At 34.6% G+C, this 19,190-nt stretch overlaps 2 protein-coding genes across 3 annotated transcripts in view; one reads left to right on the plus strand and one right to left on the minus strand.

The window, feature by feature from the left end:
• Positions 1-19,190, minus strand: part of FBXL13 (F-box and leucine rich repeat protein 13) — a gene marked incomplete at its 5' end in the record, with an annotated part of 76,110 nt that overhangs the window by 31,674 nt on the left and 25,246 nt on the right. Inside the window, 5 exon segments of the mRNA XM_085216855.1 lie at positions 652-687; positions 689-729; positions 732-778; positions 4,128-4,228; positions 6,287-6,339. Coding sequence (XP_085072981.1) covers positions 652-687; positions 689-729; positions 732-778; positions 4,128-4,228; positions 6,287-6,339 — 278 coding nt within the window.
• LRRC17 (leucine rich repeat containing 17) lies at positions 497-18,845 on the plus strand. Of its 2 annotated transcripts, XM_010725494.4 has the most exons (5): positions 497-712; positions 5,120-5,293; positions 8,725-9,595; positions 13,278-13,433; positions 14,473-18,845. In XM_010725494.4, the coding sequence occupies exons 3-5, from the start codon at positions 8,842-8,844 to the stop codon at positions 14,874-14,876; spliced, it is 1,314 nt and encodes a 437-aa protein (XP_010723796.1). In that variant the 5' UTR covers positions 497-712; positions 5,120-5,293; positions 8,725-8,841; the 3' UTR covers positions 14,877-18,845. The 2 variants fall into 2 exon arrangements, with proteins under 2 accessions (XP_010723796.1, XP_010723730.1); XM_010725428.4 differs by lacking the exon at positions 5,120-5,293 and having other exon boundaries at positions 498-712.

A 19,190-nucleotide genomic window follows, 5' to 3' on the forward strand; every position in this document is an offset into this window, starting at 1 on the left:
TGTGGGAGCTTTTATTAAGACATTGGCAAGCTTTTAGTGCCTTATGGTTTAGTATTCCATATTGCTTTTATAGTATGTTTTGAGATATAGAATATATTTGAAAGTATCTAGAATAGTACCAGATTCTAAAACACTGGGCATCTTTAGAATCTTAGTTGGAGACTGAAATAATCCAAAACACTAACTATTTTTAGATTATCATTATAAACACTACTTCAAATCGTTATAAAATAGTAACAAAAGATTACATTTGAATCACTTTCCTTCTCAGAAATTCAAGTGTAACTTTGCATTTTTCCAATGCACGGTGGCTTTATTTTTAACGTATTAGTAAAAACTGCATTTTCAAATCTCCTGATTTAAAATCCTAACTAATCATAACATAGAATTAGTTATTTACAGCCACAAAAAGCAAGCCTTGTTCTCATTATGCAGTAAGCACTAGCTGTTTATAGATCTGACAGTTTGTTGGAAGCGATCCAAACCTATAGTGCCTCAGTAAAATTTAAACAGCTGTAGTCGTGTAATTCAAAACCCTGGAAGACTGCTGCAGTGCTTGTTCTACTTCAGTATACCATGAATGCAGGATGCAGCCAGTCATATAAAGGATTCTCTTCTTCACAGAATGGAAGAAAGACGTGAAGTACGAACCTGAATGCAACCTGAAAGGTCCAAGCAGATGAGCTTTGTGACATCCTGTGCCAGTGCCCAGGTACTGTAAACCTTTGTGAATTTTCTGCAGTGAGCTAAACTGAGATACTGCAAATTGGGAAAGCTCCTTTTCAAGATAAAATAGAGGAGAGAGAAAATTATCACAAGAGTATGTTATAGAATCAGAAAAAGACAAAATAGCAGAGCTAAACTATTCTGAAAGTTACTGTAAAGGAATTGTGTTAGACATTTAATAGAATTTTCTTCTTTTTTCCACTGCACTTTCTACTCCGGTTTATTGGAGAGTAGCATTATCATATAACATACTTCACTGTATGAAAACAATATCATTTTAAAGTTATTTTGAATAACTACAAAACCTTTTTTAATTAACTGTGATTCTTGTATGCATACTTTGAAAACTAATAGGCTTTTCAGTGCAAGTTTGCTGGACTGTCGTTGCCATTGATTTTACAAGCAGCGCCTGGTGGAAATGAAAGCCAGAGCTCTATCAAAGAACATTAGCAATAAAAACGCACAGTAAGAACTTCTCTGCTCCTGCAGTTATTTAGAAGAATACTACTAAAAGAACCTGAAAAACTGATAGAGATACAAAAGCGAATTAAGTACCTACATCTTTCATCTTTCAATGCTTTCTAAAGTTTTAACCAGTTCTTTTGGAAAACATTGCTTTATACTAAATGTTAGCTAAAAGCAAGTAAACTGTATAAATGGAAAATGTTTTTCTGCAGCACTCTGTAAAAACTGAGAATCTAAACTTGGGATAAATTTAAGTTTCCATCTGCGGATCTGGTTTATAGCACACTGAAAACCATTCATTTTATTGAACTAAATTTCTAACTGGAATAAATAACTATTACCACAAGCACCACAAATGAAAGTATATAGAAAATCAGAGCCTAGAATTAGGCTAGAATTAGGACCTACTGCTCTGGTAGATATTTAGTTGTAGGCATACAGTGCTGCAGATCTGCAAGTCAGCAAAAATTAGCATTTTGAAGAAACACAGGAACACCCACTGAGGAGTTAACTACCTAGGGAGTGGCATTGATTTTCAGAGCTGACTTTATGCTTTCCACATAGAGTGGGGAAACGTGGTAACTTAAACTGAACTGCAAATACATTATGTATATATATGTATAGATGTACATATATATAGATAGATACACATATAAATATAGGAAGCTGGAAAATAATGTTAACCTTAAAAAAAAAAAAAAAGATAATAACAAACCTTTTAAAAATAAATGTAAGATTATATTTCATGAAAACACTACAGAAGACAGGCAATGTAAATCAAGGCCAGATCTGAGAATATGAGGCTATGTGTTCGTTTTGATTTTTTGTTTTTTATTAAACAGAAACATTTCTTTCTTCTTGAATCCAGAAATATATTTCTTGACAGAATATATTTCTTTTTTTGCATTTTAGTGCAAAAATCACTACAAGTGATTAGATGCTTCCAAATGCATCTAACAAAACAGATAATAAAGTAATGGACTTCTATAAACAAGGTTGTGCTACAAGGTTGCATAACTTAAGATACAGGGAAGCCTTTCTTACTGGATTTTGAAACCTGTGAACAAAACCATCCAGTACTCTTGAAGAGACAATGATTTTCCTCATAGGTCATATGACTCATTTTTATGATTTGGGAATTTTAGTTGACTGTTTCTGCCATCTGTAAAGTGACAGCTTTCTTAGAATTTAAGCTTGAGCACAATAGACTCCTTACAAATGCTTGTTTTGTGTGAAATCTGCAGAAATGCTCTCATACTGGCTTTTTAAAAATTAATTTGGTATTAACAGTCTCAGGCTCATTTCTTTAATGCAATCTGATAAAATCACCATCTCATGCTTATTCTTAATAGCTAATATTCATGCCTGTCATATAAAGAAGCACTTTTCAGAGGGAAAATGTACCCAATAATCAGTGTCAATATGGAGGAAAAGCATGGAAAAGTAGGAGAGAATCAAAAATCACCAAATAGCTTTCAGCACATTCAGCCTACACTAGTTCCTTGTTCCAGTAATGGACATTTGATATCCAATGGCAAACCTCATGTGCAGTACTACAAAATACAACACTGCCACCTTTAAGAACTCTGTACTAGTTACACTATTATACAAGACCTGTGGCGAGCTGTGCCTTTTCAGATGGCACATGAAGTGTTTATGAAACGTGTCTTCTAGCAAATCTTTCACAGGACAGCATCTTTTTCTATCTCCTTGTAAACTTGGAAACAGTGAGCCTTGCTTTCTGCCCAAAAATGGTCTCTAGAAAGAGTGGTATTTTATACTTTCAAACCAGAATCTTCATGTGTGAAAAGGAAAATTTACTATTTATGAGGTAGAAGTTTAACTGCATATATCCTAGTATTTGAAGTTGCCTTTTTGTTTTATTCATTTTATTGCATTGAAAGTTTTGTCTACTCTGGAGACATTTTTCTTTTGTAAATGTGATTTACACATCAAAAGAAATATATGGTTCTGACTCTTGATAGTAATAGGATACTTAGATAACTAGAATAAAATAGACTGGGATTACCTATAGAATAACTTTTCCAAACTACAGCAAAAATATGTGGAAATGTAAAAAGACAAAATATCAGCCACTGTGGACAAAACACAGATTACAATGAAAATAATACTGATGAAAAGGTGACTGGCAAGACTGGAGACACTCAAGAGAAATTTTCGCCAAAGCACACAAAATTGAGAAGAATAAAAACTGTGATGACAGTGTAAAGGAAAAAGAGATTTTTGGACTTTGTGGGGTGTCGCTGAAAGGATGGCATTAATTTTATTCATGGGAAAGAGAAATATTGTACATCTATCTTCAGAATCTGTATACATCTTTGTGAAGGCACATCCTTGACCCTCATGCTTTTCCTTTATGTCAGCTTCTAATGCAGCAACCAACCTCTTATTCACCAAATCTTCATGTCTTACAGAGGGACACATCGAAACAGGAACGACAGACCTCTAACAATGTTAACTATTTGTCTTCCATACACCGATCTTCCAAATTAGATCTTAGAATAACTCTCTTGCAGTTGGCACAAAGCTATTTGGCTCACACAATAGACCCACCCACAATCTTCTCTCACAAAAAAGAATTTTTATAAACATTCCTTTGTGCAAACTTCTTGTATCATCAGGAGTAGCTGGACATGCCACAGAATATTTTAAATACCATGTTCTCTTGAAAGTTTCTGCAGACATGTGTGAAATATATAGAGTGGCCTGGAATATATTAGTTATAATAAAATTATAATAAAAAGTGAAAAAGAAAAAAGAATTGTCACCTAAGTCAAATGTATTGAGTATTTTGTAAGTTTTATCTAACAGACAGAATCTGTAAATCTCTTTAAAAGGGTATTTCTACAATACATGCCTCTAAGCTTACTGTATGAGTAAAACAAACATACTATAACATTTATTTCTAACTTCACCTTGACAAAAGTTGTAGTGTTCCATTAGTAATATTTGTATATGGCAAATTTAAATAGAGAAGAGATCTGCAACCTTCAGATATGAATCTCATTGATTCATCCTGCATAATAAAAGAAATCCGAATGTACATTAAAATTATATTTGCATTAATTTATCTTACATTTGTATATACGTAGATTTCTCTGAAAGTAATGCCTCCTATTTATTACCATGGAAACTACAACACTTACAAAGAGTGCAGTAACCCTATTTGACAGAACAAAGTCTCACCTACAAAAAGCTATTAAATTATTTTTCAGTACAGTCACTGTCACTAGCATTTTGCATTTTTGCCAGTGATGAACACTGCGATTGTAAAAACCTGCACCAGCGGAGGTGACCCACTGCCAATATTGCACTGCAGAAATGCAGTACCCACCACCTCACTGCACCCACTGCACAGATGTTTGATCTCCATAAACGTTCAAAAATGTTGACAGAGATGTCAGTGTGTGCCATTCTTTCTGCATGGAGGAATTCGGTGACATGCTTTTGCTTCTTATGCATTTCCATGCCAGATGCCACTCTGTCAGATTGCACCCCTGCTATCAGGAGTAGAATGGCAATAAAACATAACTGGATATTTTTCAGCCTCTCTTGTCATACTATCAACATCTGCCTCTGATGTCACGTGCCAACATAATAAAGTAGGAGGCATTACTTTCAGAAGAGCCCTTATATAATAGCAAAAACAAAACCCCACCTCAACAAGAATTTTTAAATCATCATATTTATTATTACAAATGAAAGTCATTTTCTTCAATCTCTAAGCAGAATACTAAGAAACATATGATACTACTTTAATTCACATGAAGATGAATTTAACATTGCAGTTCAAGCAAATGTTTAACACTACCTAGTTGAATTAAGCACATGGGACTTTTAACACATCTGCTGAAGCATATCAGATTTGCATATTCACTGTCACTGAGTCCTCCCTCATTTTTCGAAGGTCTGGATAACAGGAGATTTCAAATGACTGGAAGGAAGGAAATGTCACATTCACCTTCAGAAATGGGAAGAAGGATCCAGGAAACAAGAGTCTTTCAGCCTCACCAAAGTCCCTAAGAAGTTTATTTAGCAGATCCTCCTTGAAGCCGTGACCAAGCAAATGAAAGATAAACAGGTGACAGGGAACAGCCAGCAAGAATTTACTGAGTACAAATCATTCCTCACTGATGTAATAACTTTCTATGGTGAAATAACAAACTCTTTGGATAAGAGGAGAACAGTAGTTTGTGTATCTTGACTACTACAAGGCCTTCAACACAGTATCTTTCATAGTCAAAAGGAAAAATATAGGCTGGATAAGTGGATTTCAAAGTGACTGAAAATTTGCCTGGACTGCTAGGCCAAAGCACTGTCACCAGTATTGCTAAGTACCACTAGTGTCTTGTGGCAACTGACATCCCTCAAGGGTCAATATGTCTTCCTCCTTGCAAATATTGTTAAGTATCTTCTACTTCCAAATATTAACAGTTCACCAATTTTACCAGTCCTCTGAGTTTCCCAAAATACAATATTAGGAAGTTTACTGTGGTTATGTCATTACTGTTGATTTCTTCCTTTTTTTTCTTTTTTCTTTCAAAATTTACTATGTAATAGTTGGTAAGAAGCCACTGCCCTATTAGGCATAATTAAAATTCTAACATTTTAGAACAAGTAGTCCAAATTCTATGACAAACTACACATCTGAAGTAATACAGATAAGCAGGTACATTTAATACCTGTTAAAAAGATGACAGAAATTTTAATGAAGAGTTGCAATTTTTTTCTGCTCTTTGCAGAGACATGCTGAAATTAATCATATCTAGGAGATGGTTGAGGTCTATGTTATGTGAATTCTGCATACAATCAGAAATTTTAAGACCATACCAAATGAGCATTCTGAACATGACAAGAACATATTTATTCACAAGGTTAATTTAATATAGTATAAGTTTTAGCCTCTGGATAATTGGATAATCCTGAAAAGCATAGTCCTAAAATAGTTATTGTGAAATTTTGATTCTTGTTGAAAAGTTTCTTATTTTTTAATTCATTTGAAAAAAATACAGTGGATGGTTGATTTGCCAGGTTCATCTGTAATAGGTATGTGGATAAAGTCTGTGTTACTTACATTCAACCCCTGACATTCAGAGAGATTTAAATCTTGTAAGTTCCTACATTCACCTAAAAAAAACAAAGTCATTTTGAATGTTAAAAGTTTGAATTCTCTGAGTGCCATAGAAACTTAAGAATTTCTATTACAGATTCAGTCCATCTAGGCTAATATCCTACTTAAAACTATTGCAATATCAGATTACTGAGAAGAAAGCACACACAAACAAACAAAAAAAATAGTATACAAAGCTGAAGTTGTCCAGAGGAAAAATGTCTTCTTAACACTTCATCAATATCTGGCTTAGGAATCAAGTTGCTTTTTGTCTTACATTACCAAAAGATAAGAAAGCTCTTTAGTTAAGAAATTTAGTGTTAGGAAATGATGGAATAAAGTTTTCTAAATGTGTCTGTTCCATCCCACTGTTACATGGTGATACCAATATTTGATTATATAAATGAACTATTTTTTCCTTGAACAAGTAGAGGAACAGTAACTAGACTTAATATACAAACTGCTCTCCTTATATTCTGCAGCTATGGAATTTAGGAGAATTTAGTTGAGACATTGTCTTCTGTGTCCATTTAATTTCTTGTTTATAACAACTACTTTGCAGAGATCTTTGCAATTTTAACTATATAATGAAATGTGGATGTTTGACACTAGAAGCAGCCCTTACACATTCTTTCAACCACTCTCTTTGCCAAATTTTAAGTCTATCCTCAAAGGTAATTATGTAATAATGATTTTTACCTTAATCCAATCTTTAATAATAACCAATCTGACTAAACTAAAATGAAAATAAAAAGTAGGCCTGATACACATACCTAACATGGAAAATGCAGTATGAAATGTTTATAGAGGTAAAAGAAGTACATAAAAATTATTTTTAAAAAACACTTTCACATGGTAAGCAAATACAAGTTTTCAATTGCAGTCAAGCATTAGACCAACCAGAGGTCTGTCCTACAAGAGTAGGACCTTGATCCCTCAAGATCCCTGACAGGGATTGCACAACTCAAAAGAGTCTAAGCAGTTCAAATATCATTAAGCCTGCTAAGCCACAGAAATGACATACCTCTTACATGGTTCTTGGCCTAAGACTAAAGGAGACGTATTTTACACGTGAACTTGTAAATGCTACTGAAAAGAGTTGCTTGTTTTGATATTACAGCTGAGCAAAATTTAATTGGATGGCAGAATAATACTGGTAACAAATGCCAATTCAGATTCAGGAGATGGAAAGGAATAAGAAAGAATATTTCATAATTATTTATTATCTTTCCTCATCAAGTTCTTATCTTTTTCTAATTCCAAGCGCTCATGGATATGAATGTTGAATATTGAAAAATGCTGAGAAGTTTAAAATAACACAGAGGATCCCAGTTATGACTGATGTTACTAAAACGCACTACTTAGACTGACTAGTATATAACTTCTGAAAAGTAGTCTGAAAAAAATCTCATTTTTCATGTGAGGGATAAAGTCATCAGTGTAAATGTCTTGGTTTTATGATCTTTGGCTATTGGTATTCCACATCATATCATGTAGTGCACTGGGAGTTAAAGAGTTAATGTGTTGACAGTAATGCACACTACAAATTAACAGAATCTGAATGCCAATAGAGAACTGGCAAGTATAGCATTAAAAACAGAGAATCCAATTAAGGGGTTTTCAAAGTTGATATTGACACAGGTCCCACGGTCTAGAGTATACCCCTCTAAACTACAGTCTATGCAACTTTAACTACCTGACATGGGCCATAAGTGACACCTGATAGTATCAGAGCTGGTTGGGATACTATGGAGCAGCATGCAGATAAGGTTCCTCAGGTTCCTTTGCATCCTGCCTACCCTCAGATGACGCAATAACCTCATATGCTTTTGAAAACTACTACATTTGGGTCCTTCACAGAACAGTCTATGCAACTTTGTCTACCTGACATGGGCTATGAGAGACACTTGGTTGTACCAGAGCTGGCTGGGATAAAATGGGAGTCAACCAGAAAACAAATGCACTTCATATTGTGAGATAGAAACACTGGATGCAGGTCAATTTCTACATCCTACTGGATGTTTTTCCTACTGGAACATCCAGTAGGTCAGTATCCAAAAAGCTGGAAAATACCAGCCTCAAGTCCTTTTTCAAGCTTATCTACCAAGATGAATTTAAATACAAAGAACATTCTGTCCGATAGTGTTTCTTAAACACTTGAGAAACTTGTGACAAAAATCAATTATCAAGTAGTCTGCCTAATTTTCCATGCATCAGCAAAATAAATGACAGTAGGTCACAGACAGTAAGAGCAATGAAAAAGGACACAACTTTATCAAAGTAACTGAAGTTTTAAGTAGTATAATGACTGAGTACTTTACTGAAAGCTGCACACTATGCACAAGCCTCCATGAAAAAGCTTATTTCATCTGTTCTAATACTTTATTTTTCTTCAACCACAGGGATACCACATACCCCAGCTGTGCCTATTCAGATCTGGACGACACTGATTAAGACAACCAAAAATTTCTTCTCTCCCAGTTGTCACAAAAAAATAAGTGGGCAAGCTGAATGTCAGGATGCAAGTCGTTACTATTATAATACTACTTCTTCTTTGTAAAGCATCTGACTTTAGGAAGACAAGGAATAGGAACCTGAGAAAAAATGAAAAGGAAAACATCTTAAGAAGAGCGTCTAGCACCGTTAAGCGCAACGCCCAAGCCCAACCATGTGATATATATGTTTACCTTCATGAGAAATATCTAGATTGTCAGGAAAGAAAATTGGTTTTTGTGGCACCCGATTGGCCCGAGGATTTGAAGCACATGCTGCTAGCAAGAAACAGGATTCGTAAATTGAAGAATAATATGTTTTCTAAATATAAAGTATTGAAAAGTCTGGATTTACAGCAGAATGACATATCAAAAATTGAGAGCCAGGCTTTCTTTGGTTTGAATAAACTTACCACACTCCTACTCCAGCATAACCAAATTAAGAGTTTATCTGAGGAGATTTTTATTTATACTCCCAGTCTAAACTACCTTCGTCTTTATGATAATCCCTGGCATTGCAATTGTGAACTAGAAACTCTTGTTACAATGCTACAGGTTCCAACAAACAGAAATTTGGGAAACTATGCCAAGTGTGCATACCCAATAGAACTGAAAAATCAGAAGCTAAAACAGATAAAAGCTGACCAGCTATGTAGTGAAGAGGACAGGCAAGATCCCCGAAACATAAAACAGAAGCCTGAAGCTACCAAACCAGAATTTGATTCTTCTTTGTGCCACATGTATGTGTTTCCTGTACCAACCCTGAACTGCAAGAGAAAAGGTTTGTATCTATTCTTCTAACTGAATGAATTATTTTCATAATCTTGCCCTCTTACTGCTGCACATATTATTTATGACAAATCCATATGGCACCAGTTCTTTCTTGACTTACTTTAACTAATACTTTTTTGTCTGTTTACCATAAATATTTTTCTCACAAACATTCTTTAGTTCACTAGTATAACACATCCAATGAAAATCAACAGTAGTTAAAATTAAGTCTATGCTTAAATTACTGAACCATCAGCACCTCAACTGTCTGATACTACAATGGTAAGCATACTAATCAGTCATATTGCAGCTGTGCAAAAATCACTGCACTGATAAAAATAAGCATGGAGCATTCTTTTTTCTTTTTCCAGTGTATAAACACAAAGATTTCACAAAAGTTAACTGTGAAACAGGATTGGACCAGCCAGCTGTGCTAACAATCCCCATAGGAACCTAAACGCAAAGAAGGGTCACTGCAGCCTCACGTGTATTTGCATGATTTCTTCTTCTGAAGGAAGAAATTGTATACTTTTCTTCATAAAGAAATATCTCCTCTGTGTTCTTCCTCTCAGTACCCAACAAACTTTGGGTTTGAAACCCAACTTCAAAGCTGAAGTGTCTTTAAGAAATATTTTTCAGTCTCTTGGATCCATTCCATTCCCAAATGCGTCTCCTAAAAGCCATAGTTAAGCCCTAAGGGTAAACCAGCTGTGGCATGTGTCAAAATGAAAATGCACATTTATTCACGCTTTATATTTCTTATATTTTATACCACAAAGAAACAAAATACAGTACAAAACAATTCTGAAGAGAGTTGTCCGTTAGCATTATAAAATCTGAACTAAAAAGCATTACCTGAGGTAGCCCAAATTGGGAGAACTATTTTCCCAACTTTTGCAAAGTATATCCTGCAAAATTAGATCACTGCAGTTTTGTCTACTTGTATCTTGCAATGTGTTTGCTAAACTTCTATTTATTTAACAAAGACTTATATAACTCTTAGTGAGTTCTTACTCTTGAACTTCAATGTTGGAGATGCTACCTAAATATAAAGAACTAATAATTTCAGCATTTGATGACATGGTTCGTCTGTTACATATGCTATAAAAAATATTGATGGTTTTACCTTCTTCTCACTGCTAAATTCCTCTCTTACTATGTCTTTTTATTAATTATTTATGTTTTTATTGGCTAACACTTATTAATTTCTTGATATTCCCTTATCTTTCCTCTTGTGAATAAGAGCTTAGTTATTAGACACAAATTATGATCTTAACTATCCTTCACATGATCTTAATTACATCATCAATTACTTCAAGTTTCTAGAAAACAGTGTTGAACAAAAGCTGAACAAAAAGAGGTATATATTATTATGTATATTCATCACTATATACATATATTATACATATATTATACATGTACATACATACATATACATACATACATATACATTTATTATAATATAAATACTGATATAATACTGACTTTCTATCTCTTCCCATTCAGTGGTATAGAAGAGATGAGCTGAATACCTTAATGTACTCAAAAATTCTGGGCAAGAAAAATGTTACGTTTTTTTCCCTAATTCCATAGTGACCTTCAATCATGTCTGCTCTTCATGGCAGCTTCACAGAATATGAAAAATAAATTACTGGTGAAGAAATAAAGTTAAATCAACACCCACAGGAGTGTACTACAGTCCTGGTGTATAAGGGTACAGGACTCCTTCCTTCAGGTCAAGAGCTAGCTCTATCACTCCTGGACTTCCTGAATGTCTAGCATGCACACCCTGAGTAAGTCTCATTTAGGAAGTACCAGATCTACGGTGCATATGCTTGACAGCTGGATGCACAAATCTTATGAAAATTTGGGATTTCTGAACATATGGTAATCTTTGATGAAAGCATCATACTTATCTGTCCCTGCGTATGATTACTGTGCAGCAGATGCACAATTTCACTGGAATTTTCATCAGAAAGAAGAGTATGATGGACTCAAATTCCTGGCAAAAAATAAAATTTCTTCTAAATCCATATGAACAAGATTTCAGAGTAGGAGGAGAGTTTATCACCTGTCAAATCAGAAGATGCCCCCAAAAGCTGAAATGCATTATTTCTTTACAATTGAGGGGACAGAGAGACAAGCAGAATAGCATTACTATGAATTTCTGTAGAGAAATTATAAGGCCTGCACTTTGTTCCTCAGGTCATGAGCTTTTAGTTAATGCCAGAAAGCTCATGCAATAGACATGTCAAAAATGTAAATATTTCTTAAAAATAAATATATAAATACATATATTTCCTCCTTTTTGAAGAACTTCTTATTCGTATCTCATCAGATCAGTGATACACCAGGACTGACAGCGCTTCAGAACAAAAACATCCTGTGTCCTTGACTGTTATAAAAAAAAAGAAAAATAAAAAAAAGTTGTTTGCTTTTCTGCAAAATTATCTGGACTCACAAAAACAGCTGAAAAAATCCGCATTCTAAAGCACAGACATGAAAAGTATGTTAATGTCTATAAATTCAAGCATTATTTTCATTCATTTGGCAATAATTAGACCCTAAACTTTGACATCTGCACAAGCAGGAAACATTCCAACCAGAGCAGGCAGGAGCATTTATAATATTTACATATTTATAATACAGGTATTATCATACCAAAGCTCTACTGAAATTCAAATATAATGCAGGAAGTCTCTGATGTGTTGCTTTAGTCTCAAGAATGCTGATGCTTGAGACGTCTTCAAAATTCTGAAGTGTACTGACACCATTTCAGCACAGATTCGGGGATTATACTTTTATTTAAAGACAGTTAAAGAAGGGGTACTACCACTCATTTTGTTATAACAGCCCAGGATTAGAACACTACATTTAGTAGACAGAAAGCCTGGAGATAAGGTTAATAACTTTATCTGGGGAAGATTCAGACCACACCTGGCACTTCTCAAGGACATGCCCTTACTACCAACCTAGGAGCTGCTCTTCCTGTAACTCTTTTAAAAGGAACTTTTAAAAATAATGACTGAGACATGCTTGTCTACTCCGGAAATGCCAGTGATACAAGTAGGGTAGAGAAGTAGACAGAATACTTAGAAATGTCACCTGGGCAAATAATTATAAGTATTGTAACAAAACATATGTATTTTTATAAATAATAAGCAACTATAATTATAGAAGTACAATTATAACTACACCTATTACTAAATACTAGGATTACTACCACTTTATTGCTAATGAAATTTTACCTCTTGGCAACACAAAACAAAAGATGTAATAGACCACATTGTAATTTGATTATGGAATATGTTCCCATAGCAATGAACATTTATTTACTCGGCATATTGTTTTCTCTATTTACAAGTTTCACACACACCTTTCATTAGTGTCTTTACTACCTACCCCATTCCTACACAAATGAATAATATGGTAACTATCAAAATAAAAATAAAAAACACCAAATGAGGCTTTGCTATAAACACTAGTGAAGAATGCAACTTTCATATGAAATGTAAAGATGGAAAAGAAAAAGGCAGCCAAAGTCAGATGCTGAAAAAATATTGATAGAAGTAATGGGGGAAAAGAAAGGGAAAGAAATAACGTGAGACCAACAAAGCTGTGTGCAAGTGTGAAACCTAAGCAATAAGAATAGCCTAAAAATGATACAAATTCTCTCTTTTCCATTTTTTAAGATTTAAAGAAAGTTCCAGGTAACATACCTCCAGATATAATTAAACTTGATTTGTCCAACAACAAAATTAGACAGCTACGACCCAAAGAGTTTGAAGACGTCAGTGAACTGAAGATATTAAACCTAAACAGTAATGGAATATCGTACATTGATCCTGGTAAGAATAATTTTAAATATTCATTTTACAGTTATTTGTGTTTCATAAACTGTAAACTTTGGTAAAGTCTCTGTCATACAAAAATGTGCAAGAAAAAAGGACCTAAAAATTTAGGAGTTGGTGCAAATTTAACCTTATGTAGCATTCAATTCACAAAGGTTGTATAGATCATCACAAAGGATATATAAATCATCAAGTCAATGAAGAGTGACTGATTTCAGCAGCTCTTTAACACTAAGCAAGCCAATGCAAAAATAGAATTCTGAAGGTTAACCGTTTACCAAAGTGCCAAATAGTTGAATATCCTTAATTATGATTTCCAATTAAAAAAAAATCTGTAATACAATGAATGCTGCTTTTAAATAATAATGGATATGAAGTAATAGACCAAAAGAATTAAAACTCTTTTTGATCAAAAAATGCTACCCATAGTTGCTCTTAAGTTATGTATTATTAGACCTCAAGTGACCTTGCTTAGCAGTTTGCTTATTGTATATGTGTATTTGATTTTTCATTATGAGAGCAGACACAAGGAGAGATAGAAATAATGAAGCAGTAGAGCCTTCTCTAGTAGTATTTTAGAGATTAAATAGGAGAAACTGGTAATATCAGTAGAAGGGTATTTCTGAGGTTTAGCAACATGCTTATTTAAATTAAGTCTTCTATCATGAGAAAAAACTTGCAAAAAGTATGAAGTGCTCTCTGAAATATGACTCAGAACTCTTTGTCGTGGAAAGAACACAAGAATTCTATGAGTAAATCAAATATTCATTCATCTTCTTTGGCACTATATTACACTCATGCATTTTCATAAGCATTTTATGACTTTATCAGCAATACAACCACTCTAATTTTCAGGATAATATCTGTCAATGCTCAGGGTACAAACCATTTAATAAAGATCTGTGTTTGAAAAGTCTTTTTGTAGCCCTTAGTAAAAACAAACAAAGTTATGAAAAAGTTATTTCTTGTTGCAAATAAGCATATCTTCTCTAATTCATCTTTACAAGTTACAAATAAATATCTATCTTTTGACAAGCTGCTTTCTCAGGGCTCAGTAACTTAGAAGAGCTGGATCTATCTAACAACAGCTTGCAGAATTTTGAATATGGAGTACTGGAAGATCTTTACTTTCTGAAAGTTCTGTGGCTGAGAGAGAATCCTTGGAGATGTGATTACAACATTCACTATCTTTTCTACTGGTTGAAGCATCACTACAACGTCCACTACAATGGCCTAGAATGCAAAATGCCTGAGGAATACAAAGGATGGTCTGTTGGAAAATATGTTCGGAGTTATTACGAGGAGTGCCCAAAAGACAAGCTGCCCATTTATCCAGAAACTTTTGATCTGGACAAAGATGATGAGGAATGGGAACGACACAAAGAAAAGTCAGTTCAAACAGTTAAAAAGCACAGTGTAATTGTCACGGTGCTAGGCTAATAAGGAAACCCTGTTGGTTTTTTTTAGTAAATTCAAATATTTGGTACTCTGACAAAAAAAGGAACCCAACACACTGTTTACATTTTTGTTAATTATACGGATTGCAAGACTATTTACCTACAAGGATTTCTGTTTAATGCAGTAAATAAGTACAGAATGGCATTAGTTACACAGAATCCTTCAATAAGTAGTTGTTTCTGACAGGTTGTTCTGCACTCTCTTGTGAAATTTTCTGGTAGAAATTCAAAACTATGCATTAAAAATAGATAGACACAAATGTAGACATGTGGGGGAGGAGCTGTGCATGAACATTATGTATGAATGCAGGTTATGTGTTGACATGGAGTCGCTGCAGGATTGTGACCAACACTCAACTTTCTTGAATGCATTGCCAGTTCTTTGTATCTATCAGTTTCCTAAAATATTCCCAGAAAACATTTTTAAGATTTTGTATCAGCCTCCTGTTGTTTTACTGTATATATAAAAAAAAACCAAAACAAAACAAACAACAACAAAACTGAAGACTTAAATCATAAATACGGTTCTAGAAGAACAGGAATGGTAGTTGTTATACTAATTAACATTCAAACCCAGAAGTTGGGTTCTATTTGCTGATTTACCTGTGTTCCTATTCTGTCCTAACTCAACAACCCAGCTTCTGCCTCTTCTGTATATGAGCTGCCCGAAAATAGGAGTAGCCAAGGCATGGTTAGTTTCCAAGATGCAGTTCCACATGCTCGTATTGCTGAAGCCTTCCTAGGAAGCACTTCAGTGGTCATATCAGCTTACACAACCTCCCTCCTAGATCAAGAAGAGCACATAGGCTGCTGCAGTCTGCATCCCACGTGCTGATGCCCACACAAACTGAAGGTGAGTATGCATCTAAGTGCTCGCAGAAGAGCACTCTCACAGCTTACCCTTCCCAAAACTCATTTGTAAAAATGCACATTGTAGCATCTCTTCATCACACAGCTGCCTATGTGAACGCATATTCTTAAAAACCTGTGATTATTCTAGCCATGGAAATGCCCTGGCTAACCAGTATCTCTAAAGTTCCTTGCTATGTATTCCTTTACCAAAAAGAGCTACTTTTACTAAAAGACTCCTACTAGTTTTTACATAATGCCTCTGTCTTTTTTTAATTTCTGCACCATTTAATGTTGAACTAGACCTACTGTTAAAGACAGATATTATAAACTCTTCCACACATAAAAAGGATAAGTAACTCCCCAGACAAGTAGGGGGATGCTGGATTAAAACTTCAATATTCCTAGCTCAAGGAAATCCTAGATCAAGTAATAAGTATGCAGTGCAGGATAGAGATTCAGGACCAAAACTTTAAATATCTGTTGGCCATCATAAAAGAAATTCTGCAACACTCCAGAGAGAAATCTTGTTCTTTTAAAGCTCATCACACAAGTGTGGTGTTTGTGGGCTCCTCTGGTTCTCCAGCAACAATCCAAAAGTCAGATGTTTTGGTTTAGAAGTGTAATACAAAGTACTCAGCACTTTTATGCTTGCATGAAGTAAAAGCACAGCATAAAGGAAAATTTCAGAAAAAAATTAAACGTGGTAAAAATTCCAAAAAATTCTTAAGTAAAAACATGCTATTATTAACTGTATTTGTTCATTATCTCCATTATTGAGATAAAATCTATTTAATGGTGCAGATAAACTGAATAATGTAGACATCGTATCTGCATATACCTTTAAAAAATTGTATAGGAAATACAACAATATATTACCTCCCTCTCTGTTTCTGGGAATATCCTAAGCATTATACTAATTTTTAAAGGATGATCCTAGGAAGATAGAACACTGATGAAATTCCCATTTGGCCAATAATATTCACTGAATTGGACATTTTCTAGAAACTTCTGAAAGTGTCAAAAGAAAGAAAACTATCATGGTCAGCATTAACTAACAAACTCCTCCTCTCAAATTCTGGAGGATTTTTTCAGTACAGAATTGAACTACTGGGAATGATTGAAAAGGACAGACAATGGAACCACAGTAGAACATCTGTTAGCAGCAATACAGCCAAGAGAGAAAAGCTGAGTAGGAAAAAATGAGTTTATAAACCATGTCAGGATAATTTCTGCACAGAGTCAGTGCTAAAAAAAAAAAAAGAAAGAAAAGAAAAAAAGAAAAAAAGAAGCTTGAGATAGGCCAAAGTCAGAGGAGGGAAAGGCAATCCAGGGAAAGAGTATAGGAGGAGAGCTAAGTGAGAGTTCTCTGATCTTTGGTCAGCAGGCTGTTTACAGTTGGAAAAGCAGTGAAATAAGATTGAAGACCACAAATAGTGGTGTAATAGCTGGAAATAACAAGTTCTCAAACACTGGTACCAGAAAATGTTGCATCTGCTGATCCTTGATTCAAGAGAGTAATCAATTGAACATGCTGTCTGTATCTATCTGCACCAGATGTTTAGTGATGCCTCAGAGACATGCAGTGTGTAAGTGAAGGACATACTAATGCACACAGGAAGGGATCAGGGTTCAACAACTATCTTGCAAATAACAGTTTCAGTGTGTAATTGTGAAATCAGTGTCATTCCACAAGTTCCAGGAGGATAGTAAAGAAAGACTCATGCAATTATACCAAACTGACGTTCAAGTACCTAGAGTGGATCAAAGGATGGACTGAAGTATTGAATGCGGAACTTCTATCACAGCCATTATTTTCCATAGATGGCCTCTAGAGCTTCAAACAAGTAACTAGAATTTGTACACTTTTAAGTACAACCCACTGGGGAAACAAAAAGAGCTAAGGGAGAGAGAGGAAAAGGGCCTGAAAAAAAAGCAATTTTCCATACGTTAGCATTTTCATATTGAGGAAGTGTCAAAATAGACAGTGGAATAGAGGAATGGAAATATTAGAGAAGAGCAAGAACACATGCGGAGTATGTATATGTTCTCTGGACATTGCCTAGTAGCAAATTCTTGGACAAGAGACTGCATGAACAGGAAAAATATATAGGAACTATGAAGATAGTAGAGAATGAAGCAGCCCACAGTAAGAAACAAAAATCTATTTGAAAAAAATACAAGCAAGCAACAGTTGATAAGCAAGTCAGCGTTACAGGCCTAGTTTTTATTCCTCTGAGCTTCTCTGGAATTTACTGTAAATGAAAGTATACTCTCATGAAACAACACATTCACAAGTCACAATTTAATCTTGAAACTTCTTTATCTCCCTACTCTTTAATTACAAAGGCTCCAGGATCACCTTCATATCTAAAAGCAGCCCAAGGATCTTTCTCTTCCTTTGCAGGATTTTTAAGTCTATTTTGGTAATCTCCCCTTCTTTCTCTGTCTATACCCAGGGAATAATTGCACAATAGTGCTGCTAGTATTCTTGAAATATGGTATACACTAGGAGTGCTGTCCAGATGAAACAATTACACTACTCTAAAGCAGCATGGCCCCTCTCTGCACAGCACACATTAAACACAAAAAGGATTATTTTGCATTGCTTTTGGCTGTGACCAGGTGAAAGAAAAATGAATTCATATGTCAATACTCTGACCACTAATGGGAATAAATCACTTCATATTCCTCTGAGGAAATCCCAGATCCTGCACTATGAACATGAATGGCAGTTTTTAAACACGATTCCCAGTCATGCATGGAGGTGAAACGATTCTCTAAAATCCCTGAGTGGGTGGAGTAACACCACAAACAGCTGAGCTATAATCCACGTATTTCATGTACTCATTTTTCTTTGGCTCAGCAACACATTCATTTGCCAAAGACAGTCTGGGCTGGAATCACATAACATTCATATGTAGACATTAAATAATGATTAGCATTATGTGCATACACTACATAACAAAGTTGCTTTAAATAAAAACAATGTTTAAAAATTGCAGTTAATTTACAAACAAAAAATTTACCAAGGCAAACAGACCTAAAAAGCAGCTAACATCGTTGTGATTTTAGCATTAACAATAAAAATCCATTGCCAAAATCTGTGTAATCTTGGATTTATTCAGAAATATGAGGTCAGAACTGTAGCTGGGGGATGCTCCAATGGAAAGGATCATAACATCTGGAGCATATAACTGAACAGACAGTTCAAGGCAGTTTATTAGCTGAAGAAATGTCAAAGGAAGAGAATTTCAATATGATATTCAATCACTAAAAGGAAAGAGAGAAATCATTCTGCAGCAATTTTAAGTCACCTACAAGAGCTTCAAAAGAATGGCATTGAATAGGATGTATGATCAATATTAATGATTTTTAATGGAAGAAATATGTTATTACTCTAATTGGCAATAGTACACTGACACAAATATCTTTAGTTCTTAGAAGG

This window comes from Meleagris gallopavo, chromosome 1 (assembly GCF_905368555.1).
Source record: "Meleagris gallopavo chromosome 1, MGAL_WU_HG_1.1, whole genome shotgun sequence".
NCBI classification, from domain to species: Eukaryota; Metazoa; Chordata; class Aves; order Galliformes; family Phasianidae; genus Meleagris; species Meleagris gallopavo.

Bases quoted from the DNA above. Each gene is read 5' to 3' on its own strand.
- LRRC17 (XM_010725494.4), top strand. From the start codon at position 8,842: ATGCAAGTCGTTACTATTATAATACTACTTCTTCTTTGTAAAGCATCT. The intron at 9,596-13,277 runs GTTTGTATCTAT...CCATTTTTTAAG, and splicing joins CCTGAACTGCAAGAGAAAAG to ATTTAAAGAAAGTTCCAGGT. The intron at 13,434-14,472 runs GTAAGAATAATT...TCTTTTGACAAG, and splicing joins AATATCGTACATTGATCCTG to CTGCTTTCTCAGGGCTCAGT.